The 27,307-nt window shown below is 47.0% G+C and overlaps 1 protein-coding gene across 1 annotated transcript; it reads right to left on the minus strand.

The window, feature by feature from the left end:
* Window positions 1-368: 368 nt before the first annotated feature.
* On the minus strand, window positions 369-27,174 carry LOC8025436 (progranulin). The gene is made up of 7 exons (XM_040207712.2): window positions 27,086-27,174; window positions 26,369-26,426; window positions 15,131-15,397; window positions 8,060-8,308; window positions 6,607-6,855; window positions 739-984; window positions 369-547 (listed from the first exon to the last, which is right to left on the minus strand). Exons 2-7 carry the CDS (start codon window positions 26,421-26,423, stop codon window positions 369-371), a joined length of 1,245 nt encoding a protein of 414 aa, XP_040063646.1. The 5' UTR covers window positions 26,424-26,426; window positions 27,086-27,174.
* Between the last annotated feature and the right edge of the window lie 133 nt (window positions 27,175-27,307).

The raw sequence follows: 27,307 nt of genomic DNA on the forward strand, positions 1-27,307 counted from the left end.
TCCTCTACTGTTTCGCCTTTTGTCTTTTACCATTTTCTATGCGTCGGTGTCGTTTTGGCTGTATTTTTCTTTTATATTGTTCTGAGATCCGCTCTATCACAACTTTCTGACTAAGAAATAGCAGATAATTGTCGTCTACTCTCTTGTCACTTGCTGTCCTTTCGACGTCTGCTAGCTCGAGATGCTTTAAATTTTCGTGGTTATAAAATGTGTCGGTTACTACCTTTCTCAGCCTTGTTTGAGTTTCGGTTCACACCATTCTCCATGTTCATTTGTTTTGCCGCGTATTTGCTAGCGTTTTATCTCACATGCCCAATATACTTTTTGTTCACATTTTTTTCTGCCATGCACGCTGAAAAATTGTTGGTTCACCATACCTTCGCAGTTTCTGTCGTATAACGCATAAGCTGTTCGAGCATCGTAGGCTGAGAAGCTTGCATCATGCGCCCTTGCATCTTTCCCGTGGAAATTACCTCGTTCTTTTGTCTCAATATCTCAGCGGCATGCCATTTTTTGAGGCGTATCCTATATTCGGGGCACTGCGCCTCTACAAGCACGAAACAGTTGCTCCAGCACATTTGTCTTCAGGAAGACGTGTTCGTCACTCGCCCTTTTCTTGTTGGCTATTTCCGTGGGACGTTTGTCTCGCGTCCACTTTTCTGGTGAGGTTCCCCTCCCCCAGAAGCACGTGTCGGGACCGTGCAGCCTGCCTGGGCCCTCGTAGCCAGCGGCACTCACCAGGCGCCGTCAGTGGACGCAGTTCGATGCCGGGCACGATGATCTTCTTTATCGCAGGCAGCGTCGTGTTGTCGGTCACGCAGCCGTCGTCGGGACCACACTTGTATCCGTGGTGGCAGCAGTACCCCCGCAACGGACAGCAGACCGAGTCGGCTCCCAGACAGCAACCGTAAACTCCGGGGAAGGCCAAGCAGCAGACCATGTCGCTGGGACAGCTCGTGCCGTCAGGACACGGGACGAGCTGGACTGTGTACACCGTGCACACGGATGTGTGAAACCTCCAATTGCAGACGGAGGTGATCTATAGAAAACATGCTGCGACCTGGACGATCATCGCGGTCTGATTCTACACCCGCTGTCACGAAGCTCATACACCGTACAAAAGACACAGCGTTCGCCGTAGACATAATGACAGAATGATCTGCGGAGCGGCCTCAAGCATGCTCGAAGTTTGTTTGCTTCATACGTGCTTGAAACGTGTTTGCAGACAACTTTTGTTATGGCCAATGTAACGGGACCGCCACAGAACGAAGGAACACGTCGCAGACAATGTCTGCCGACTGTTTTCTAAATGACGTATTAGCCGTGCGACCGCTGCTTAATCCGTCCAAGGATGTCTATGGAGAGCGCAAGTGTGTCTGCTTCTTTTGCAGGGGTTGTGGTGACGTCAGAACGCCGAGCTCTGATTGGATTTTATTGGCAGAATACTGGGTAGACCTCAAGGCAGTTAGCTTTGAGGTCTATCCACTATCCTTCAATCACAGCCAATAAGACCCCAGCGTTCTGACGCCACCACAACCCCTGGAAAAGAAGCAGATGAACTGGCGCTCCGCATAGGTCGTCACTGATGGACGCTATGCCGTAACCAACGACGCTCAGACAGCTTTAGGTGTCAATGCGGTCAAAGGTATTCGGGAGCTATATTGGCCACGCGCGTGACCGAAAGCGTCGCTGTGGTCAACATCGGCGCAATTGACGAAACGCTGACTGTGACGCCCCGTTTTGGATTAATTTTGCTTTCATCCACAGAAATAAGAACAATGTCAGTCTACAAAACTTTGACGGACCTTGCTTTAGGAATGCAATAACTCCTAGCTTGCATCATGCTGTTTCACGCATTGTGGAGATGATAGCTTGCCACTGATGATAAGTAGACATGATTATACAGGTCGGGACGTGACGGAGGCAAATCTTGGTCTTGACGACACGAACAGAAAACCATGAGAGGGCGCCACCAAAACATCTTGGCGCTAATACTCCGTCCACCCTTAAGGCCGCGGCTCAGACAGCACCTCTTTTTGCGTTTTCTTGCGTCGAGCATAAGTCACCGAAACACTCGTGTCTCGAATGTCGCGTGCCATAAGCTGTCTCGTTGAACTGCCAGTGGCGCTTAACATGAAGCACAGATGTACCGGTGACTTGTGGCGTGAGCAGATGTAAGCTTGTGTAGCGTAACGTAACGTAACAAAATGAGGGTGTCTGAACCAGCCTTTAAACTGGAACCGCAACCAAGTCGACGAAAGCGAGAGCACGAGCTTTCAGCTTTGAAACGCTATTTAGTAGAACGAGCGCTTGCGCTATAAAGCCACGTCTAGAGACACTAAGTAACACCCGTGCCACACGGGCAACTCGAATTCCATTTACAACGAATGACATTTGTGTGATCGGCGAATCAGCTCGCAATCTATCGCAAAAAAAGCAAATTGGGTTATGGGGATATTTATACAGCGTGTAGTTGGTCAGCCATTAAAGTTGTGACGAGTCACACGCTGTAGATGAGCAATTTAGCCAGTGCAGTACAACCGCTAGCCTGGGGTCTTTAATGTGCATTACGCAGTAGTGATACACGACCGTACGCCGGTACGAAGCTCATCCAGATGGAAACGGGCAGGGGTGGGGCCAGCGCGAGCTTTCGCTCCACGCGCGTCGAGCTGGGTGTGCGCTTTAGCCCACTCCGCAATCTATCGCGCGCGAAATGCGCTACGCCCGGAGTGTCGCGCGCTGATTGGCCGTCCGCTCAAATGTCATTCGTTGTAAATGGCATTCGAATTGCCCGTGTGGCACGGGTATTAGTCATGGAAGCCCTCGCCATCGAGGAAAAGGCGATTCTACTCCACCCCAAGGAGATAGGAGTCTCGCGAGGGTCCACAGAAGCGCTACTTCGACAAAAAAGGATGAAGAAGAGATTAGATAAAAAGCACCTTCATTCCGATACCTAACCAGTGCGCCCCACACTGGATATGCAAGCGTAGTATGGGACCCGTATAGAACTTACCAAATCAACAGGGTTGAAAACGTTTAGAGACGAGCAGCGAGGTTAATACTGTCAAGACATAGGACGGCTAACTCAGTCAGCGACATCTCGAGCAACGCCAAAAAAATAGCAAGATTAAAAATTAATATACTCAGTGCATCGCAACCTCTTGCAACCCCCCCCCCCCCCCCCCTTTTTTGACATTCACTAATACATAAAACCAAGATCAGCTCGTTTTGTCCGAAGCCATCACCCGAACCAGATAACACCCACAATGGCACGTATAGATACTTTCAAATATTATTTTTTTCTCCAGAACAATAGAGGAATAAAACTGCCTCACCCATGATATAGTAACAATAAACTCGTCGAGTGGTTTTGAAAATGAGTTACCATGGTTATCATAATTTAAGTACGCGTGCTTTTGTGTGCACTAGGCTGTTCACAATTTCTATAGTGCTCTAAATTCAGTTTCTATATGCCAACTTGCGACGGTATACTGCGTGCACTAAAGTAGTGCAACTCCAGTTCCAAGACGTTTTAACACGCTCTAAACTGGTGAGTTTAGTGTGTGCGTGTGTGTGTGTGTAACGGCCAAAACACCGGCCATAAGGGATCGTCTTTGGAACTCCACCCTGTATCGGCCCTCGGGCTAACAGTATCAATAAATAATAATTATAGCAACAAAATAATCCCTTATGGAAAAGAAATAAGTGGCATTATAAAATGATTGCTAGTTCAGCGGTGTGGGTGTATGATTATTTATGTGTGCTTTTATTATTTTATGTTCAGCTGGTAATGTCATAAACAATAAGCTAAGCTTCAGGGAAACGGCACTTACCCATCCTGGTGTTTAATACCGTGGTTGCCAGTGATATGAAGCTTTATCTGAAATCACGGGAAACGCTCTTCCGTCAATCTAGAGCAAAGCAATATTACATGAGCTTCCTAACACCGAATCTAATGCTGAGGAAGTCGCACTCTTGAATTCTGCGAATCGGCAGTACTAACGCCGATCGTCAGCAACGCCGATACTAACCTTGGCCGATACTCTAAGCGTAACTCATTTATTGTCCCTAGGCATGTCCATTCGCGGTGAGAAGCTCACTAGGGGCGCTTCGGCTTTCCTCACAATGCGTAGTGCACGTGCTACCCACGCGGTTACGTTTTAATTTCCATAGGGCATGGACGCTTTGTATTATCGCACATGCATACACCAGCAGAGGAAATTGAAGTATCCTCACTCTGAGTTGTGAAAGAATTCAGCCAGGGGGCGATACCCGAACTTCTCGCCGGGAATAGCCTATGGCACGTCCCAATGTGAGGTGTGCGGGCAAGCTCGCGCTTGTAGCTTCGACTGGAGAACGGAATATAATTCTAGGCCCGCTTGCTCATTCTCTCTTCAGATATGCGCCATAACTGCTGAGAACCAAAATGGCGTGGCGTTTATGGATGTAAGGGCGGCACTCCTGGCTCTACAGCAAATGTTATTGCACTTTCAATTGTATAGGTTGTGGGAGCCACTAGTTCCCCTTCCCCGAGAGGGCGTGAGCTGCGGACGTTCCGGGCGAAGCCGTCAGACTTCGAGCCCGGTCGCTCCGTATCGTGTCGGGGAGAATACGGCACCATGCTGACCTACTCTCTCGCACTCCTCATCGCGTCTCTCCGATTTCGGGGGAAGAACGACATCGCGCGAGGGAGAGTCGGGCCTGCCCTCCGAGTGGACGGCCGTGCGGTCGGGGAGTCCTGGATTGGACTCCGGGCGACGGGTCGAGTCGCGGCGTGAGCTTGTCCGACCGGCGATGACTCAACGCTAGTGATTCCCCGGGCTCTGACAGTCGCGTCCCCACTGTTGACGTCCGTCTGCCGAGAGCCCTGGCCCCGAACTCCTGCGATGACGGGTAGCGGCGTGAGCTCGTCCGACCAGCGATGACTCCGCTCGCATTTACCCCTTTGGCTCGCAGGTCGGCGGGTGCTGCGGGCACACTGTGTCCACGGCTCGCTTGACCGCAGTGTCTTGTTGGGGACCCCTGGTACTCAATAAATGCTGTTGGATACCGGGATCATCGTTGTGGGCATGGCGTTGGCCGAACCCGGCGCGGCGACCGCCCTCACTGGTTGCCGTCGGCCGCGTTGTGGGACGGGCATCGGATTTCCCCTTTGAGCACCGGACCGGTCCCCGGACGTAACGGTGCGTAATCCTCCCTCCTTTTATTCCCACAAGGTTCAAGATTGGCCAAGCCAGCTTGCACAAGGTAATATTTCCCTCAATTGCGGCTGAAGGTAATTGAACTAATTTTTTTATTAATATTTCACTTTGATATACATTATCGTGCCAGAAAATAAATGAATTTGTATTATATCTTTTTAGTTGGCGGTGCCCAACCACTAGCCGTTTATTTATTGCTTTTGCTCAGCGCCTTGCAAATCACAATTCATTTCCCATTGATATTCACCTGTTAAAATCAAGGTCTAGAATAAACCCCTCCAGTTTAATATTCAGAAACAAGTTCTTCGGTATTAAACATAAAAGCACCGATTTCAACAAATCGGTGTTTTCAGATTTAAACTGATTTTGTATTTTTGACACAACCGAAGGTTAGTGACAACGAATCAATTTGAACCGGTTTTCTATTTTTGGAACCCGCGGATGCTTCTCGGCGGTTTCCGGTTAAAACCGAAAAGTCTACGGTTTACGTCTAAACCACTCAGCCGCAGTAATTTTGACAAACGGTTTAAGTCTAAACCACTTGCCTCACGGAACCTCTTGCGTCACCTCGAGGTTACCAATCTATGATGGGGCTTAGTTAAATTTAATCTAGGTTTTATTTACCAATGTTTGCCCCTAGACGCTCAAGCTATTTGAACACAGAATCTGTTTTATCACCCGAATGCTATGAGAACACCGCCATGAAGAGCAGTCTCGTTGAGTTCACCTTTTAAATTTAGCAAGGAAATTATTGCCACGTGACGTCAATCTTTCTGCTAAATCTAGCAGGGGAATGGACGTCCCGTAACTAAGTCATGTCACCTCACGTCACGCGATGTCGATTTGTCCGCTAACTTTAGCGGGAAATTGACGAGACGTGACTACGTCGCGTTACCTCAAGTCAAGTGACCCCAATTTCTGGGAGGGGATTCTGCAAAGTGGCAGTTTGCACTGAACACATTTTGTACTTCCCTGTATTTGCTAGCATGATCAAGCATATGTATTTTTTTTATGGATGAATAAAACACGTCGAAAACATTTATGACTGCTTACGTGTAGGAATGCGAAAGTATTGTAGTCCCGCGGGTGAAATGTTTTCGAGTAATGCTTAGTTTCTACGGAATTCTGTCCGGTGTGTGTATTTGAGTCTTTCTTTTGCACACGGCTTCCCGGTAGTGACATCACACTCCCCCACTACGCACCCCCCCAGCTTCACGGATTCCGCCACGAAGCATTTGTGTTGCTGCGCTTTTCCTTGTGATATATTTCCGAGGCGCGTCCGCTTCGACTTTGAGCGGCGCGTGCTTGATGACGTTTTTTAATGGCCACCTTTCGGGCACAACGCCGACGCTTTTTCCCGTAATGGGACATACAAGGCTTTCGCCTTAAAAACATTGTTTCTCACCGGGAGCCGGATTTTCTGTAGGGCTGTCATCGATCGTGCTGACTTTCTCCAGCATGGGAACCGTTGAGTTGCCGGCGGTACAAGTGTGAGTGGACACCTTGCACTGGTAGCCCTCCGGACAGCAGGACGCGTGGTCGCTGCAGCACACGGCGTGGGGGTACGGACAACAGCCGTACCGGCCTCCCGAGAGAAGACAGCAGGTCTGGCCGTCTTGGCAGTAATTTTTATCGGGACACTGGATCTTATCGACTGAAACATGCAAGAAGTCTATAAGTATACTCGCACTGCTACGTGATACAAAAAAGAAGTGGAGTGTTTCTTTTGTTTTATGTTCAGTGCAACGCTTTATAATGGTAGAAGCGCGAGACCGAGATACTTCCGAAAACATGTGCTGTTTTCTAAGTTCACATGCGAACGTTCACACTTCCCATAACGCCGTAGAGGCTTCTGGTGGTTCTACTAGGTGAATAAACAACCAGTTCTGCTAAATATTATAAGGCTCCCGAAACACGTACACTGTGGAGGCGCCACCTGAACTTTATCGCTTATAATCTTCACACCTCCTGAACTTGTTTACTAGTGATGTTCACTCCCCTTCTGACCAGGGTTCTAGAACTGGCTATATTTATAGATTTCTCAAAGGCTTTGATAAGGTTCCTCACGTTCTTATTTTATTATAAACGTCGTAGCCTTAAAAAACACTAACACCCCAAAGATTTTTTTTTCACAATGTTAAGCATGCAAAAAATACCACAGCGCGAAAAAGAATTTGCCCACGAGCGTGCGCACCATTTTACCTTTGGCACCCTTTCTCCCCCTTCTCACCTCCTCGCTTCCTTTTATTTGTGCCGTAATCGATTATAAAATTTAGAAATTTTCTAACCGAAATTTCAATTATATTCTATAACGGTATACGCAAAACATGCTTTTTTTTAACGCGATTGCGGACGCACTAGGGCCTTTCTTTTTAAAATACCGAAAATCAAAATCCGGAGTGATGTCTCCTCCCGACTTTTTATCTTCTCTCGGAAAACATAGCGGCGCCGCGGCGCTCGGCACATGTGGCACTGAGGGGGCGCAAATGAGCCGGTTTATACTGATCATGACATAAACCCCGAGACTGCAGGCAAAACACGACACGAACACTAAAAGGCATCTTGTCTGCGTGCCACGTAGTTTCGGTTGCGATTCCGCCGGGGCAGCCTTCCATGCAGAACCGGCGCGACGTGGTCGCCTGATGTCGATTTCTCCGCTAAATTTATCGGGAAGCTGACGTGACGTGACTACGTCATGTTACCCCAAGTCACGTGACCTCGATTTTTGGGAGGTGATTCTGCTAGGTGACAGTTTGCACTCAACATATCTTGTACTTTCCGGTATTTGTCAGTATGATCAAGCTTGTGTATTTTTGTTTTGTTTTGTTTATAGATGAATAAAAAACATATCTTCTCACCAGGAACCGAATTTTCCGGAGGGTTGTCATCGACCGTGTTGACTTTCTCCAGCATGGGAACCGTTGAGTTGCCGGCGATACAAGTGTGAGCGGACACCTTGCACTTGAAGCCCTCCGGACAGCAGGACGCGTGGTCGCTGCAGCACACGGCGTGTGGGTACGGACAACAGCCGTACCGGCCTCCCGAGAGAAGACAGCAGGTCTGGCCGTCTTGGCAGTACTTTCTGTCGGGACACTGCACCGTCTCGACTGAAACATGCCAGAAGCCAATCATTATACTCACACACTCACACTGTTATTTGATGCCAAAAAACAAACAAACGGGGTGCTAATTTTGTTTTATGTTCTGTGCAACGCTTTCTAAAGGTTGCAGTGCGAGACCAAGATACTTCTAAAATCATATGCGGTTTTCTAAATCCACATGCGCACGTCCACACTCCTCATGACGCCGTAGAGACTCCTGGGCCCGTTTGCTCGAAAGTGCTAACCGCGGCTAAAATTAGCCGCAGTACCTGGGAGAGGGATTTTTCAATCACGTGACTGGCTCGGTAGGGATGCGGAGAAACATGGCGGTGCCCCAATGAGTGTCTCCTCTTCTATTAGCCTTTTTGCTGACGACCGTCTTATTTACCAAGGAAAAAAACTTCCAGCCTTTCCACTCTGGTGAAGAAGGAAGACCAGCGGAGCTGAATAATGGAAAGTAATGGCCGGCCGCAAGTCGGCAAGCCAGAGTGGAAAGGCTGCCGCCATCTATGAGCGACGGCGGCAACCAGATACGTAGCTTGCCGCCTTCGCTCATAGATGGCGGTAGGTGTCCAAAGTTTGGCGTCTTTATTTCTTTGCGGGGGACACGATCCTGGGGGAACTAGCCCTTAACAGCTCCGCTGTAAAAATGCATGAAAAGCGATCGGAGCGTACACCGCCTCAACTCGCAGTCGGAACAAATGCCTACGTGATTTGCTGACAATCGTATACTGTCAATGTCGATTACATATCCACGCGCTCGGGGTGGCAAAGCACAAGGCTCGCGCTGAGTGCCACGAATTGTTAAGGTTCGGCTATTTCCGTCTTCGCAGCGATTGGGCAGAAGCCACTACCGGAATGCTTGTCGAAGCATTGATGGACGCAAGCCCAGATCGAATGCTCACAAAGTTCTCGTGTTCACCGTATGAGCCGCGTTTAAATATCGTCACCGCACAAAGTGCTCGTTGAGCCGCGTTTAAATATCATCACTACGGGGATTGCAAAGCTCGATGACGAAATTCTGGGGTTCTTACTGTCGACAACACGAACGTCGTCAAGTTCTACGAAGGAGAAACCGAAAAAGGAAACGTCCGCTTTTATACTTCAAAATTACGCGTGGGCAAGAAAGCTACTAGATCAAGGGCGTTGCCTGCGAGTAGATACTGGAGTTCCAGTAGTACCCATATGTTCTAGTGGTTCTTCCCTTGTTCCACCCACAAAGATGCTGCGCCCTTTTAGAACCTGGTGACTGTTCCCTGCCATTTTTTTTTCTCAGCTGACGCCAGCTTGTTCATTTTTTTTTTGTGCATGTTTGTGTTTTTTACCTATTCACCTATTAACTGATCGACAATTATGCTGGTAAACTGATTCACATGTCGATTTGCGCTTACATCACACGGGCTCTCAAAACACACCGTGTCCCCGACATTGAAAAAAAAAAAAAAATTTGCGTATAATTTAATATCGGACTTACAGCGGTCTCCCTAACAACATGTAAACCAGGTGTTGTGAGCTCGAGGCTTGGAATCCGAAGGAGCATTTTTTTTTCTTAGGTCATTGTACTACCATTTATATTGATGAATGTTTAGGCCTTGAAGCGTACTGCATCGTTGCGTCAAGCAACGGTTATACTGTAAATATCCCGCACAAAAAAAGAAACAAAAAAAAAAAAAAACAGTCTGCAGGCACGCTCATAGCTATACGACGAAGTTAACATGCTCCCGAAAGATGCTCTGTACTTCGTTTCAGCTTCGGTCGGAGCGCGGCCGATGTTATGAGCCGAAGGGCCAATCAAACAGCGAAAGAGGCACAACGTCATGGCGTGCTCTCTGCAGTTCATAGGACCAGCCGGTATTCGCCGTCTCACTGTGCGCGCTCCTCCGCCGGCTAGTCCTATCAAGCGCAGAGAGAACCCCATGACGCTGCGCTTTTTGCGTTGTTTGATTGGCCCTTTGGCTCATAACATCGGCCGGGCTCGGACCGAAGCTGAAACGAAGTATAGTCGTGTGTGGCAGATAAGATAATGCTATCATTGTTTCCGCAACAAACACCTCGTGTTTTTTTTTTTTTTTGTTTTTTTTTTGTACGATGCGCAAGCGGTAGTGTCTGCGAATTAAGTGACATGCCGACTCTTTAGAACAGTGTGCGAATTAAGATTCCCCAATCTTGTCGGTATTCATAGATCGCTAAGAATGCGTCACGCTATGACTTTGTTCCCAGAGTCACTGAGAATTCGAGAAACGCAGAGCGGTGCTCGTTAACTTCGCGCGTTTTGCCTGCGCGTGAATCGGTCACGGCTGTCCTTGTCGGCTAAAATACTGCAATAACATTGGCTGCGCACTGATAATGAGATGTTCGCGGACATCCAAACCCCTGCATTTCTTAAATTGTCGGTGAGTGTTGACAGAAACGCGAAAGTCGCTGCGCCCTCACGGTCACACGGACGAGAACGGGAGTTCCGGATGCCATAAGTAGGCCGCAATTTTTCAATAATAATTTATTAAAAATAAAAATTGGCAAATGTTTTTTTTTGGTGTTTATCTTTTTTTTTCTTCTTCAAATATTTGAATTACTTCAATGGTCCTCTCCCGAGGAAAAATACAAAAAAGTGATTACATTGAAAAAAAATAAATATTTATATATATGCTTATGAAAAACTAACGGTTGAATTGATCTCGACGCACATATTTTCCATCCGCTCCTCTGATGACAGTTACTAGTAAATGCACTGAAGTTTTTCCCTCCCCTAATTATTGAACCATTGTAATTTAATAAACATGTTCTGCGCCTGAACCTTATCTTTTTGGAGGACGACTTCGATAATCTTTGGAGGTGGGACATCCTCTGGCAGCTCCACGGCTGATTCATCTTAAACTTGGTAGCGGATGAAAACAACACGCTCAAGGTTTCGAGAAACAAAGAAATTTGTATCCCCATGTTCTGCATCCTGTCCGCTGCACCAAACTATGTAACGTTTTAAAGAAAAATCAAAACGCATCTTCCATTGATCTGGGATGTTGCCGGAGTTCCACACCTCGTTGATGTTTTCGAGGAGCGTGGTCTCTGAGGCTTCGGCAAGGTTTCGGAGCATGGCGGTGGTGATTCCGTCCGGTCCTGGAGCGCTGTTAGGTTTGCCGCGATGCAGTGCTTCCTCCATTTCCCCCCTGGCGAAAGGTAGAGATATGGGGTCTGTTTCGTTGATGATGACCCGTTCATATGAATCTTCCGCCGTCGGTGGGGGTTGGCCGCTGTTGGTTGTGGGAAGACCGTGTCTCCCGCTTCTTGGGCCAATGTTTCCACAGCCTTGTTTGTCTTGAGTGCGAGCCTAGGTGTCGCCGCGCGATCCCTCTTCCGGCCCAGCATAGCTCTACTGACGGCCCATAGCGTGCGAATTGATGTCTTTTCCGGGAGCGAGGCACTAAAGTACAGCAACCTTGGCCGGTTAAGCTGCGCTGCATACTTGCGAGCTGCTATAGTGACTCGGGTGAACACCCTCAGAGCTTTCGTATTTTTCGGGCCTCTTCTGTAGCACTCTCAACCGCCGGGCCCAAAGGTTCAGCAGATGAAGATCCGGGGTGGGGTCATGGAGCTTTACTTGTTTTTTTTTTTTTTTTGTTTGTTTTTTTTTTTGTCGCAGCTGCGATGTCTTCCTTGATGACGTCTCAGAGAGTGAATGCCTTGCTGTTTTCGAGTCGGTTCCGGTAGAGTTCCCAGTTTACCCCCCTTATGAGCCACTTCCCAGGTTCCGAAGCCGTCGGACCGGTGAGTGCCAGGCCTATTCTGATGGGTAGGTAATCGCTCCCACGAGTGTCTGCCTCCAGCTTCCAGGTTTGGCTCGTCGTGTGCGGGTTGTTATTTCAGGTGAGGTCAGTGGTGGTGTGATTCTGCCTAATGCTCCAGCTTAGGCGTGTCTTCTCTCCTGGGGTATTCGTGAGGGTGTATCGGTGGTGGATCATTTCATCGATCAGATCTCGACCGGCAGAGGTGTCCCGCGCATAGCCCCATGCTGTGTGTTGAAGATTGAAGTCGCCTCCGATGAAATTCTGCTCTCCCGGGTAAAGAACGTCGAAATGTGTAATCCATCTACGGTCCCTGGGTTCCTTGGAGGAAGCCCCAGGCCGGTAGTATACAGACACCAGAAAAACAGAAGTGTTTTGTTGGGTTGTTCGGACAGCCACCACTTCCTGGTGTTTCGTGCACCACTGTTGGAGGTTGACCTAGCTGGAGCTTTATGTTGCGCTTTTTGGACAGCCCCGGTGACTAGGGAGAAGGAAGTGGCGTCAACAACGCAGCAAACGCAGATTGGATGTTGATTGATGAGAGTCGTTGATGACGAATTTCCGCAGAAGAAAACAAATAAAAAGTGGGCTTTGTTTTCTTCTGCAGAAATTCGTCATCAGAGACTCTCACCAGTCAACATCCAATCTGCGTTTGCTGCGTTGTTGACGTCACTCCTTTCTCCCTAGTCGCCGTGGGAGTCCAAAAAGCGCAACATAGGGCCCCTGGTGTTGCGGCCAGTCTGTGCGTAGGTATATCACCGCTTGTCCTACTCGGTCCGCCGGTACGGAAGGTACTGAGGGGTCTGCGTAGGACTTATAGCCATTCAGCTTTATAGTGGTGCAGTTGACCTCTTGCAGGAGGTAAGCATCTGGGCGTTCTTGTGGTCTATTGCTGTGTTTGACACTAAGTTCTGCAGCGCGAAGCCGCAGGCCCCGGCAGTTCCATTGAATAATGGTTACTGCCATGCTTTGGAGTTAGGACTCCTCTGCATCGCATTGCCCATTTGGGCAGCGATGGCCATAAAAACCTGGAGTATCCCCTGCATGGTGGGAAGTACCTGATGAACCGTAGCCGTTTGTGCGGGAGGGGTGGGTGTTGGAGTAGGAGGGTTGGGTGGAGCAGATCGCCTACAGCCCTTCCGTTTCGTCTGAAAGGCCTGTTTAGTGAGTTTCGAGCTGCCTGGATTCTTTAGGGGAGCGGCGCGCTTTCGCGCAGTCTCCCGGATCCTGCGAACAACGTCGATTCTTTTTGGGCAGTACTTGTCCGTGGCCAGGGACCCATTCATTTGGCACATCCGGCAGAAAGGAATGGGGGAAGGGCAGGTCACTTTGCCTTGGTCGTCCATGGTCTCTTCGTGGGGCTTGCCGAACGTGGAGCAAACCTGAGGCTCGGGACAAATGTCCTGCTTGTGACCGATCTTGTGACAGTTGCTGCATGCCACAGCTCGTGGTCTGTACGAATATACTTCCGGGACGTTTCGTCTGTACCAAACGGTTCGGGGCAGATGAGGTCCCTGGAAGGTGATAAGGCCGGTTCTGCTTCCGTTGCTCATTGGTCGAGCTGCCAGTATCGCCGGCCCGTTGGATTGCAGTCCGGCTAGGAGAGAAGCGTTGTCTTCTCCTTTATCTATCATGTAGATGACCCCGCGGATTTCATAATCCCCGATGGCTTCGTACGCCTGGACGGCTAGGGGTTGTTGATCGGTGATTTGGATTTCCTTGATGGCCAGTAGTGCCCGTTTTCAGGCCTCGGACTCGATCAGGACTGTGATGGTGTTGCTTTCCTTGGTGGTCTTGATGGAGACCATCTCTGGCTTGAGACCGAGAGGGCACGTGATGGCCTCCATTATCCTGTCTTGAGAAGGGCTGTGACGTCGATTTTTCTGCCCTGACGCAGAGTGCCGACGTAGCGCTCACGATCTTTAGGGGCTGGCGAGTTCTGTCCGGTCTTTGGGACTAGATGCGCACTCAGGCGAGTTCTCTTGGTCGCCTTTTTGGAAAGTACTGTCGTCCATAGACCCCCAGCATCTTGATTTGCTGCTGTTTTCTCGACGTCCGTTGAGAATGCATGCGATGAAAAGCCTGCCGTTGCTTCTTCCGACAAAGGGACACCGACAGAGGTCTCCGTAGTAGTCGTCGTCGTCGGTTGCTCCGTCGTTTCCATGTTTACGGTTTCAGGTGCCCTAAGATTTCCCGCTGCACCTGCGCTTTGCGGTTTTTCTCCTGTTCGTGGAGTTTCCTGCAATATATTACCATGCTTGCAGTGAGACCGATGATTCAGCGTAGCGTTGCTTCGCTGTGACCTTGAAGTGATCCCCTTCGAAGCCCGTTTAGAACGGAGTTCCGAAATAGCGCTTTGGAGGCAGGCATGCATGCCTGCATCGGATGTTTGGTCAAGGTAGCGGCCTACCACAGTCTTCCACGAGTTCAACATACCCTGTGGCGGGCCAAGAGCTGGCCGGCTTGGAGGTGTTAGTGTGGCAGTGAACGTCGCCAGGGCTGGGTCCAGCTGCAGTTATGGTGGAGTGGTAGTAGCAGGCTTTGCGGAAGCTGGTTCAGCCGAGAGTTGGGACCAGATTTTGCGTAGCACTGCAGCAAACGTGGCTGCAGCGTTATCTACCATAGCTGATTTCGATTTTCGGAGCGAGCTCAAAACAACGTCCATTCAGAACGGCGTCTTCTCCTTACTTCCTCATTTATGTAGGTTTCGCGCTACCTCGTCATCTTTCTCTTTGAGATTTGCTCACTTTATGTGTGTGTGTGTGTGTTTCTTATGCCCCCTGTTTTAACACTTCTAACTTTCTCAAAAACGACCAACTAAATCCCCCATCCTTCGTGATGTAGTCGAAGCTGCTCGGTGACGTAACCTTCTAGGGGACCCGATAATTTTTCACCACGACCAGTTGTCCAGGAACATATTACTTTATTGCCGTAAGCCAACTCTTCATAGCGGGCGAACTTGGTAACCACGTGCCTGCGCGATCCTCTACTACCCATGCGCGCAGGCAGTTGGGTTAGCAAAATAAGTCTACACCAAAAATCTGCTCACTCGCTTTATAGTTGACGCTGGTCTGCGGTGAGAGGACCATGGCGGTCAGCAGCGTCTGGATCTCCTTGACGGATGTGCTGATCTGGACGCAGCTGCCGTTGGACAGGTTGCACTGGTAGCCCTCCGGGCAGCAGTGCTGGTGGTCGCTGCAGCACACAGCGAACGGGTACGGGCAGCAGCCGTAAAGTCCGCTGCTCCGCAGGCAGCAGGTGCTGCCGTCCGGGCAGGCAGTTCCGTTGGGGCAGCGCACGAAAGACAGCCGGACACCTGCATCGCGTCCGAATTCAGATGTGTCGTGTGAACCTTAAAGCCGCTGTCATATAGACCTTTTCATTTCAGTAGTTGCCTCACCGGCGGATAGAGGGCGCTGATGCACTCGGCGCCATTAGGTTGCTTCAATTTGGTTGGTTTCGTTTTCAACGTGAACGCGGCTATGTTGCTGTTTTACATTCTTTTTGCGTAATTTTGTGATACGACTCTTTTCCTTGTAGCACACAACCAATGAAACAGTGGTATTGAGCCACTTTGAGGAAGACGAGGTGTATTTGAGCCTAAATCACGGGCTTTTTTTTTTTACCAAATCTTTTGATATATCTGATTATGGTCGGTTGCGAAACGCCTGACTGATGTATAGGGCAGATTATCATCGTCCACGGCCGTGCCCCATGACCACCAGTTTCCAGAAAAACAAACTAATGAAGAGACTAACACGTGAATATAAAGAAGCATATCGACAGGTTGATTAGCAATCTGCCGAATCAGCCAGAACAGATGAACTCGCGAGTTTACTACTTACTGTTTGGTTTTTGGGGGCACCCAACCTTTAGTGAACTTCGCAAACTAAAAACGTATTGTGTATTGACACAGATAATTGATATAAACAAGTAGTGTCGTCTCGGCCTCTTTTTTTTTTTAATTCAGTACTTGAGCATGTTTTGACAGGCCGAGTAGGAAATTTTTTTTTATATTATCAACCCTGCTAAAAGTACTCACAAGCAGCATTTCGCGATATTGATCCTTCGGAATAAATTATTTTTATATGAACATTTGCTTACTCAAGATATGATATAAGTGACAGGCCCGTCAAACTATATTCGACATTTGTCTTCCGTAAAATTGTCCAGATAAAATAAAGGCTGCAGGAGGAGAAATACCTCGGAAAGTTTGGCTGAATTCTAGCGCTAGGCATCACTTCACAGACCTGTGTGAACAAATATTTCTTTGTTTGAACAGACTCGCTTTGTAAATTTCGGCGTCGCCACGCACCAAAAGTAAAGCTCTATTCGCCATCGACATTCCTGGACTCAAGTAATTGTTATGAAAACGGCTTCTTTCTTTTCTCTTTTTTCCCGTTAAATATTGCGGATTTTAGATACTAACAAAAATTAAAACAGTGTACGCAAAAAAAAAAAAAGCGTCGTCATTATTGCGCATATTCCAAACCCAAACCGCGTTTTGGATTAGCAAATAGAAACAACGTTATTTCTTTGTGCACGCTATTCAAAAACTCGCTACTGTTGTCGTGGCAGTTTCTTAAGCGGAAAGCCCCAACTGGTTATCTAAATATAATCAATAAATCATTTAAATGACTGTCGAAATGGGAGCGAGCACAATATACATTTTCTTCAACTTCATAAGTAAACCGACCAACCGAACGACTACGTCGCGAAAAAAGATTGAGAACCTCATACACATATGTAGGTGTGCTATTATGAACAAAGAAATCACCTGATGTTGACGTAGCAGTACTTCTAGCCTCAGATAAAATACAAGTTAAACGTTCGTTGTCTATCTCGTCCGCGAGTTTCCTCAGATAATCAAAAGAAACAGATTTAGATATATTATAAATACAAAGAACGATACTTTCAGGAAGTACAGGTAGTCTCCTTGCGCTGATTATTCTTGACGCCTTCCGATCCGAAATACACAATATAAATATGCGCGCTTCTTGCTGAGAATGTTCCACCGCTATTAGTAAACAAACCGCAGTTGTCATAAGGACCTTTGAACCCTCGTGATGTCTTAGTCGTCGAGTAGATGTATCGGGCTACATTTTCCGAAGTCAGGCAAGAAAGCGCGGCGAAACGCGACGAAAAACACGATTACAACCAATACAACGCATCCGCCAAGGCGCGGAGGGGACAGCGGAGCAGCAACTTGAAGCAACCCAATGGCTGCCGCGTCACGTGATTCCAAGATGGCAGCGCCCGTGCGGAGGAGGATGAAAAGGTCTATACGGCTAGTACACAGTGCTAAAGACAGACTTCAGACTCGATTCGAGTTACTTCCGTGTGCCACGGTCCTCACATTGGTCGTACAATAACTGTCTGCGGACATGTTGGAAGCCTGCGTACGTACGAAGCAAGCACGCCTCGAACTCGGAGGTAATTCTTGCTTATGTCTGCAACGAGTACCGTTCCTTTTCTTAATGTCTGATCAGTGAGAGAGCACCTGAAAGACACCGTCTTCCGTGGTAGCTCATGCGCGGTTCGTACCGCATGGGATGTGCAAAAACGGTTTCCTAAAACTCTCTAGTGACCGGAGACTGCCTTTTGTATGATGCATTAGCGGTGACACTTAACTGTGCAGCAGCGTCTCGGCTATCGCCGCAGTCCGTTTCACGATACGGATAGGAACCGCGAATTCTTTTTAAGGCCTGCGATAGAACACGCGTGCCTCACAAAAACTCTCTCCCCCCCCCCCCCCCTCTCTAAAAAAAGTATTGCAAAGCCTAGATTGCACGGCTCATTTGAGTATCGTGACGTGTTTCTAACTTGTGCTTTTGTATGTATTGTATATGTATATTTTTGTGACGTACGTCTCCAATCCGGGCACTTAAAAACAAAATATTTTAGGAGTTCAGTGTTTCCGCTAGGAGCGATTAGAAAACATGTTCTATTACGGCTCGACTTGACAAAGCAATTCTGGAAATACTAAAAAATAAAACCTTAATGTTTGTTGTGTTTCTTTGCTGTTGTTTTTTGTTTGTTTTTTTCTTTTTATAATTCCAGTTTTATTAATATCAGTTATAGGTTAACCGTTGAAATATAGCATAAATGATGGCTAGTTGACTCAAGCCGCAGCCAGACTGAAATGGTTCAGTCAATGCGTGCATCCATACTTCTAAAATAAGACAAGTGTCACTTTTCTATTGTCTCAAATTTTATGAAACTCAGCTCACATCTGAGCCAGCATTAGATGCGAGCAAGCGTGCTAGATGGACCGATGAATCGCTGGCTTATATCGCCAAAGTGATATGTACCAAACCGAAGGCTCGACAAACACTCTCTGCGAGCGCAGTCACGTAGTGCACGCATTCGGGAAGTTTGATTGATATAAGCGGAGCGCAGATTCCGCTCTATCGTCAGCTTAGGTGTGAACGAGTGCAAACTCATCCGAATAATATATAGGTCAGGAAAGTGTCCAAGTATGACACCTGTTGTAAGCCGCGCATTGAGTCCACATTTATGTTTGGTGCTGAGTGGCGTAGTGATGCTATACCCTAGTAAAAAATATATGTATACCTGTTTTGGTCCAATAAACGCGTGTGATCAAATAAAATCATGTAAGAGCATACAAGAACCTTGTAAGAACATACAAGTACAATATAAGATTAACTAACAGGTTATCAGATATGCTTATCAGTTTCTTATAACTTCTTATATACTCTTTTAGGGTTATGTTATTATAGGATCTTATTTGATAATATGCTTTTATTGGACCAAGAAAATTCTTATCCACGTAAGATTTTTCACTAGGGTATTAAGAATTTTTTTTTCTTTCGGATAGAGGTAAACAGTTGTGATGATGATGATCACAGATGTGATGCAGCCCAGCCATAGTACACCCATGGGCGATATGAAGGTGAACAGCCCTCTTCTTGTTTTTGACGTTCCTGCAAGTTTTGGAACAAGCTCTGTTCCAGAAGAGGGCTAGAACGCAAAGTTTAGACCCCCAAGCTACGTACCATTTGAGACGTTGAGAGTTAATATAGCTTTAGGGAGCCGTAAAACAGGCAAGAAACCAGGTAAGGTGTTAAGCTTCATATTGCCGGCGGGTGTACACAGTCAAAGCTGAAAAAGACGCTGACGGGGTATTTATGCTTGCCAAGGTTTTTATTTGTAGATGACATACGAGAGCTAAACTACCCAGAAAACAATTTGAAGCTCAAAATTGGTTTTCTTTTTGCCCGCAAACCGCCGATCGAGAACTGGCCGGTTTGAGTCACACTCACTCCGTGAGCGTGACTCAAACCGCTTCTCCGTGGCCACCTGCCGTTCTCTATGGTTTAGAACCTTGGATATAACAAAAGATAATTAAACTCGTGGGTCATCGAAGGCACACACTCAAAATTCAAAGATATAAAAAAAATGTTATACAGAATGTTTGCGGCTTCTAAAAAGCTGTGAATACGTTGACTGAAAAACAAAAAGTTCCACACAGAACAGGAAGCAGTCAGTGCATTCTCTGCGTAATTCTCAACATGGCGTCGTATAGCGGCGGGAATCGCGGGCTGGACGGCTGAAGGAAGTGGACTAAGTGATGGGCGGCGCACGACGGGCGTGGGACCTCTACTACAGAACTGTTGTTCGCGGTACCGGCGATTCTGTTCAGCTTCGAAAGAGAAATCGCTTACTGATCAAAACAATTAGGATTTGTTCTGTACGACAAGCCAGACCACCAAGCTGATTCGCACGAAGACGTCGCCGAGTCGTCGCCCCTTTCTCCTGGCGGTAGACAGCGCTCGTCTTACGAACACGAATTGGTAAGAGCTTGAAAAACGGGTGAACGTCAAGCACGAAGTGCTGGACTTGTGTGCTTAATTGCAGCCTATAATCTCGCTCCCAGGTGGGGAGCACCGCGAGCGCTCGGGACTTGAACGAGACTCGACGAAAGAAGTTCGCGGGAGCGCCTATGAAACGTAAAATCCAGCTTCGGCGTTTTTAAGTCGAACTTGGTGTTGAAACGGACTTGAGCCAGTCGAAGTTGGCTTTGACAACGGGCATCTTCTGCCCACAAAGATCTATGAAATATAATTGGCAGAAGTGGTGCGTACACGCGTTGTCTCCGTTCGCCCGTTATTTGCCTTCTCGTATCGCCGAGATAATAGGGAGTTTTAGCAGGTCGTTTCCACACGAACGGTTCGCCTTCGAACGCATCCGCGACGCCACTGCGCATGCGCGCGCGAGTCGTTCGGGGAGTCGGGAGGCTCTTCTCGTTCGTTTCTCCCATTCCGGCCGCTGGAGTCGTCACCGCAACGTAGCCAGCAACCGTTCACGACTCGTGTGAAAAAAAGATGGCGGTCGGTTCGGCGACTGACTTCGCCGACTCAATCGAGCGTTAGGCTTAGGACAGCGGGAGGCGATTTTTCATCCTGTTGCTCTGCTTCAATCGAGAGTCTGAACCAAGTCAATTCGAGGACTGCTCAGAATAGTAAGCGATCGTGAATGCTGTAAAATGCGCACGCTAGTAAATATTTGCGATCTGCGGGCAGGCTAGCTGCCGTGGCGACCGCAAGCAGACGAAATGATTTGGTTCGATGGCCCACAACGTGAACGATCGTTAGAGTTCAAGATGACGGAGACACACCACATACCTTTACGCTCGTTCAGATACTTTTTACTCTATCTAGCTTCGCAGTTCTTGAAATTCCGACCAGCAAATGATACATCCGCCGTCTTGTTTACATCAGGCGTACGCCGGAAACACGAGCCGTCACGGACTTACACGTTGCAGAATGTTTCACATGTTTACTAGAAGATGGCGCCATCGTTAAGCACTATCATCATCATCGTTTAAACGGTTGAGCCAGTCTCACGATTTGCTAAAATATGTCAAATTTCACGTACGGTTTCACGGAACGGACCAGCTGCACCGTTCGTGATTTCGGAACCGTATGCTCGAAAAACGACTCGCTAAAACTCCCTAATAGGGAGTTTTCGTAGATCGTTTTTGCCGTCCCGCAAAGCTCTCCGCAACCCGCTACGGTACCCGTATCTCTAGAGCCAAGGCCATTGGCGCGCAGGCGCAGTAGCGGCTTCTTCGTTGCGGAGGGCTTAGCGGAGGGGGAAACGCGGTCTACGAAAACTCCCTAATGTTGGGCATTTTCCCGGCACTGCGGGTTAGCATTAGCTGCAAGAGGAAGTCTGTGAGAGTATTTTTTTTTTTTAACTACACTCGAGCCAGGGGCAGTCTGCTCTGATATACGCAAGAGGCAGGAGCTGCGCGAAGGCGCCGGGTGGCAACGAATGCGAACGGCGCCGTCTTTTTCCAGTCAGTAAATTCAGGCGGCCGTATTAGTAGGTTGCGGTAAGTTCCTGTACGCCAACGCAAACTAGGGTTCTTATAAACATGGCGTATAAAAAAAAAAAAAGAAATACAGGTTTAGGTCTTTAATTTTGCGACGGGCAAAATCATTTTTTCGACGGACATTTTTTTTTGTACACCTGGCCAGTCGTGTTCGCAACGCTGGAAATAGTTGTTGTGTGTACATTTCTTGATGCATTTCTAAAACGCACGGATCACGGACCGACTACGGTTTTTACCGGTGTTCTCAATATAGACGTCCGCTGATGCCGAGGGCATCGAAGGGCAGAGAACTAAGCCGCGCTATGAGCCTATGGCCCCCCTCACGAGTTTCCCTCTCTCCTGAAGCCCAGCATCTCAAGTCTACGTCAGCCACCATTTTGTTTTATTTGTAAAGATAAGATGCGTCCTGCTGGGGTAAAAACAGGAGAGAAAAAAGGAAGACTGTTGCCGCTTTCGAAGTGCTAGAAAAATATCTGACTCACAAAAAAGGGTGACTGACATGCAGATAAACTGGCGGGAATTCGCAAATAAAGTGGACCGACCCTAGAAGTTGGACAGAAAAAAACTTTGAAAACAGGATCAAACTAGGTGAATAGATGCAGAAACAACTGCATGTTATTTCCTAAGAGAAGGCGAGAAATGAGCATCAAGGAACGAGGGTGCTTGTGGCAGTAACACCTTCAGATATTGTCACATCTCTTTTAGTGGATTTTAGGGTAGGCGGAGCGTTCTTTGCTGTTGTGACATTATGAAAGTGGTCATAAGTCACTCTAACCAAGAAGGACATTGTTATTTCTTGTCTGTGCACTTACTGCCTCGAGTTTTTCGAAGGTTTTTGGGGGGAACTAAGGAGTGTCAATTAAGCCTGCCTTTGCGCTGGTCGTCAATGCACGTGACAGTGTGACTGCGCTCAACTACACCGAAATAAACACCTTTTCTTCCTTTTTTGGGGGGAGGGGGGGGCCAAAAAAAAGAATTAAAACAAATTCGTTGCGTAAATATGTGAGGAAATTGCTTTACAATTACCCTAACAATATATGTGATTATTCCGTTGCTAAATTACTTACAAGAAATTTCGTCACTTCTAACGGATTACGTACAAGTCTGCTGCAAGCCACAGACGCCATTGGGGATCGAAAAAAAACAAACAGTAATTAACAAAAGAATGACGAAATTGACTAGTGAACTTTTAAATTAATCAAAATGTAGATATAGTTCCAATTAGAAACTTGCTGAGCGTCATCGAAATCAGTCGATCTTGGGAAAACGTACCGCACGTATAAAGCTTGAGTGTATGCTAAAGCTTCCAGTCGTGCAGCAGACGGAAGCCTGCAGCAATTCGAAAACGCGGATGATGAGGAAATCATAAGTCATCCGTGTTTTCTTATCGCTAGCCTTCAGCCTGCTGCCACGAGTGGGAACTTTACCACAATTCATGCGTTCTTTGTGTCCTCCTGAAATTCACTGATATAGGGGCTTCTATGACGCTCAGCAAGTGTATAATTGGAGCCATAGCTTTATTTCCACTAACTAAAAATATCATTAGTGAATTGTAGTTAATTATTTAGCGAATGAGTGTTTTTCTTTTTGCAATCTATGACGTTCGCCGTGGCTGGCAGTTTGTTTCGGAAAAGGGTTTCTTTTCTTTCTTTCTTTTTTTTTCAACATCACGATTTTTAGGGATTTTTAAATAATCTTGGCCAAACAACCGGTCTAAATGGTCGTAATCTTCTGGCTCAGTTTTATGTTCAGGTTTAAACGAAGCACGTACTTTAGTGAGCTGCATCTTCTTAGGTAAGGAACTCCAAAGTTATAAATAAAATGCATATATGGAATGATTAAATCGATTTAACACTTTAGCTTAAAATCACACGCATCCGTAGATCTTTTTTAAAGCTTGAAAGAGAAGAACGATCGCCATTTTCGTCAGTGGAAAAAGGGTGCTGAGCGACTTTGAGGTTCTTAAAATATTTGACGAAGCTCCTTTTCAGTAAATGCTATTTTCAGTAATGACAAATATATATTGAATATTGACTCAGGTTCTAGATAATTTAAGACGTCACCTTTCACACGCCAATGTTGAATATTATCCCAGGCTAAGGTGATCTTAAACTCGCCATTCTGACACAGTTTTTAATTAGTTTTTTAGGTGTGCCTTATTTAAAAAATACATTTATGGTTTCTTTTAATGGCAGGGTGGCCTTTTAAACATTCTTAATGAAGTAAGCGAAAAAAATATTTAACCACCTCATAGACCGATCTGACTAAAGCCAGAGTCTGCAAACGGATTCCAACGCAAGTCACCACGAGATCCGTACTTAGAATGCCGCATGACACCGGCTTCAAAGTAAACCTCGGCACACGGCATTCGAATCCCGGATATCGCGGTGACTGACGTCTGCAGACTATATTTTGAATGATGTATAGATATTTCCAAAATATTGGCTCCTGGACGGTTCTGCGTGCAATGTCAGCGTTCGTGCGTACTGTGCGTGATTAGCTCGCTTTCCGAAGCAGCGAACAATCCTGGGTTGAGGAGATCCCACGCTGGGCTGAGGACTAGTAAATATTGGAATGGTGCATGAGCAGCATGCACCATTCCAATATTTAAAGTTTTGCACGCATGCGTGACGCCGCCACAACTGTAGTCATAGCATCCTCTATACTCACAAAGCCTGGCAGTTCGACAACGGAGCCATATAGAGCCCGGTCGCAGATTTGGAGCGTGAGTATCTGGCAACACAGAGCATCGAAGAGCCATGTTTCGGGGAACCTGGACGTCAGCGCACAGCTTTGCAGCTGCGAGGACCCGAAACACACATCGTTCGCTCCGGGGAAGTGTGTTGCGGCGTCTCGCCGCAGCGGGGCACCAGTCACGTGGTTCTCCTCTCATCCGTTGTCTGCCGCTCCACCTTTTCCATTTCGGCGGCCACTTCTCGTGGCGATCTGCCAGGTTTTGTCCATATAGAGGAGGCTATGAACAGTCGTAAGTCAGAATATTTTGCGACAGGTTACGAAACAAAGGGCGTTGCCTAGGTTACGATCACCTTTGGGGTTGGCTCTTCGGCATTTTTATCAGCTAACACCGCAATCCCATTGGCCGAGAAACAATGACAAGATGCTTTCGACACGCCACCCCGTGCGCTTTTTAAGTTGTCCGCGAGTATCAATGCTTTTTAACATACCAGGTGTCATTTTTTCAAAATAAAATTTACTGACCGGTGGTTTTTGTGCTGGTCGTCCGTTGGTTACTTGCCTAACATTTCTGGGAAGCTGTTCTCTAGCATTCGAAATTACCTCGCCCGCCTTGACATTATTGCGTTGTACTTTGTAGTTTAAAACAAAACAAACGAAATTAACGTTGGTATTGACGCCGTAGTTGGTGCGGATCACGCTCTTAAAATATTCGCATTTAAAATCATCAACAAATCACGCGAGTGGCACAATATTTTGAGTAAAGAATTTTTTTTTTTCTGAAAAAGTAGGCTGAAAAGCCCAAGTAGAGACAAACTTAGCCTTCGCTTCTTTGGGCGGGGCCTTCGTATCTTAGTCCTAAGCTGTCATACAAGTCCCAAAGTTAGCCTTCATTGCTGGTAGTAGTTTGCTTTCATCAGGCATCTTAGGGCCTAAATCAGCAAACAAGTGATGGCGTTATGTCTTCACTTTTTTGTTGTTCGATTTTCATCTGGCAAATTTGGGCCTAAACTGCCAAGTAAGTGCCAGATTTAGGCTTCACTGCTGGTACACTAAGTAGGAGAATCGTTTCATTTATTTGATTAAAAAACGCAAACAATATTTTGTTTAAGAAAAAATTTGAGGGTACTTCGGTTCATACATGGCATCTTTGGCTCGGCTAATTTTACAGTATATAATTTGCCACCATAACACAACACTTAAAAATGCCACCACTTGCATTTTGTTTTCAAGATTAGACAAGTCACGTAAAATTTAACCCATCTATGCATCGACCACTTCATATACTAACTCATCGACCTTCTGGTGATCTCGGAATGAAACGGCTTACCAGACTCCATAGTCACTGCCAAAAACACCGATCATTTCAAAGAGCTTCTAACTACCTACCTTACGTTACACTAACGCATCTGATATTCATAGGTTATAATTTGAGTATACTTATTATCTTGCTTTCCGAGTGTCTGTACTGTACATGAATTGACATCTGTATTGGACATAGAAGAGTACTAAATTCAGTATAGCCTATCGTGCGTTTTACTGAGTGCTTGCCTTTGTATTTGTAGTTGTATTACCATCTGTATTTTCTAATAAATTTACTTGTTTGAGTTACTCTGGCACTAACTAGCGCAAGAGTGCAAAACCGTATTAGGCTCGAGTTAGTTTTCTAGGATGGCCTAGATTGTGCAGAGTAAGGTGTCCTGGTGTAAGTAAGGTGTAAAAAAAATGGGCAGCGCCATTTTTTTTTTTGGCTATTCAATACAGTTTACATACAAGCTTGTGCGACACCGCTAAAAGATTACAGATTTTGTATACTATACTGTTCACCTTAAGGCTGACAGCGAGCTGGGAGGTACGCGTTCGCCCAACCAATGAACCGCCTTTCTTTCATGACCCCACCCCGCTCTTTGCACGCGGCTATGGAGGAAAGCGTGATCACGTGACGAAAGATGGACGTTTGACCGGTCCAACAAGTTCGTAACTTCCGCCGCACTGTCAGCTTACGGGTGAATGGAGTTTAGTTTCGGTTCTCACACGCTGTTCTGTTCCTTACGTACCTTGAGCCTTCTCGGAAAAGATTATTCCTACATAACCCCCTAATACATGGCCAAAGCGATCACCATGGCAGGTTCAGTGGCGCTCGAATGGTCAAAGCGTAGCTTGATATACAGTAAATATGTATGGTGATGAGGTATACTTACCATGAGTAAATATGTATTGTGGTGAGTTACTTACCATGAGTGAGGACCACCACAAGGGCCAGAACGACTATCACACCGCTGGATGTCATGGTCTGTAAAACATGGAGGACCAACCAACTTGCGTCACGGGATAACAGATATATCGCAAAAGCTGCTACTGCACGTAAATGGCGTTGGAGCGAGTCACACACGAAACGAAATGTTTCGTGTGTGACTAAACCTAAACCTTTATTTATTCTTACATAAGATAAAGCACATATCCCAGCTGTCCTTGCTTACGTGCCGTGAGGCATTGGGTTCTTACATGTATAAATATTAGCCACAAATTTCAGTCTTTTTTTTTTTTTCTTTAACAAAAGGGAACATAGGGATATAAAGAGTTGGGCTAGTTCGTAGCCTTTCATGTGACCAACACCGCGAATTAAACACGGATGAGCGTAATGAGCTGACAGGGGCAGTACTTGGCCCTCACTACTCTGCTCCTTCGTTATAATTCAATTCGTTATAACTGTACCATAAAAACGGCGTAAGAACTTAAAGAAAGGTAACTATACCTTACTTACCACCAAATCTGACGTGACAGCCCCAACGTCAAGCCAGACTCGAAATGGTCCTTAGCACTCAACGACCACACTACCTTCTCATCGCCAGATTCGCCACCCTCTGAGCTCCCACCTACCTCACACAGGTGTTGACAACCATAAACCAAACACCAAACAAGCTAAAAAAGAAAAAAAAAGCGACCACTCACGGCGATTCGATACCAGCGACCAGTTGTGAAACGGGATGAAGACCGCTCGAGTCCAACCGACAACAAGCGCGTTCTTCTCTCGACTCGTTGGCTCCCAGAGAAAGCAGACGAGCATATCTTCTACCACTCTTTCTCCGCGCCTCCCTTCCCCTCTTACGCCAGCCTTCGCACACTCTTCAGCGGGTCTCCAGACGGGAATCCGGGCCTAAGCTCTGCTGGGAG

This window comes from Ixodes scapularis, unplaced genomic scaffold, assembly GCF_016920785.2.
Source record: "Ixodes scapularis isolate PalLabHiFi unplaced genomic scaffold, ASM1692078v2 PGA_scaffold12__126_contigs__length_90152505, whole genome shotgun sequence".
Taxonomy (NCBI): Eukaryota; Metazoa; Arthropoda; class Arachnida; order Ixodida; family Ixodidae; genus Ixodes; species Ixodes scapularis.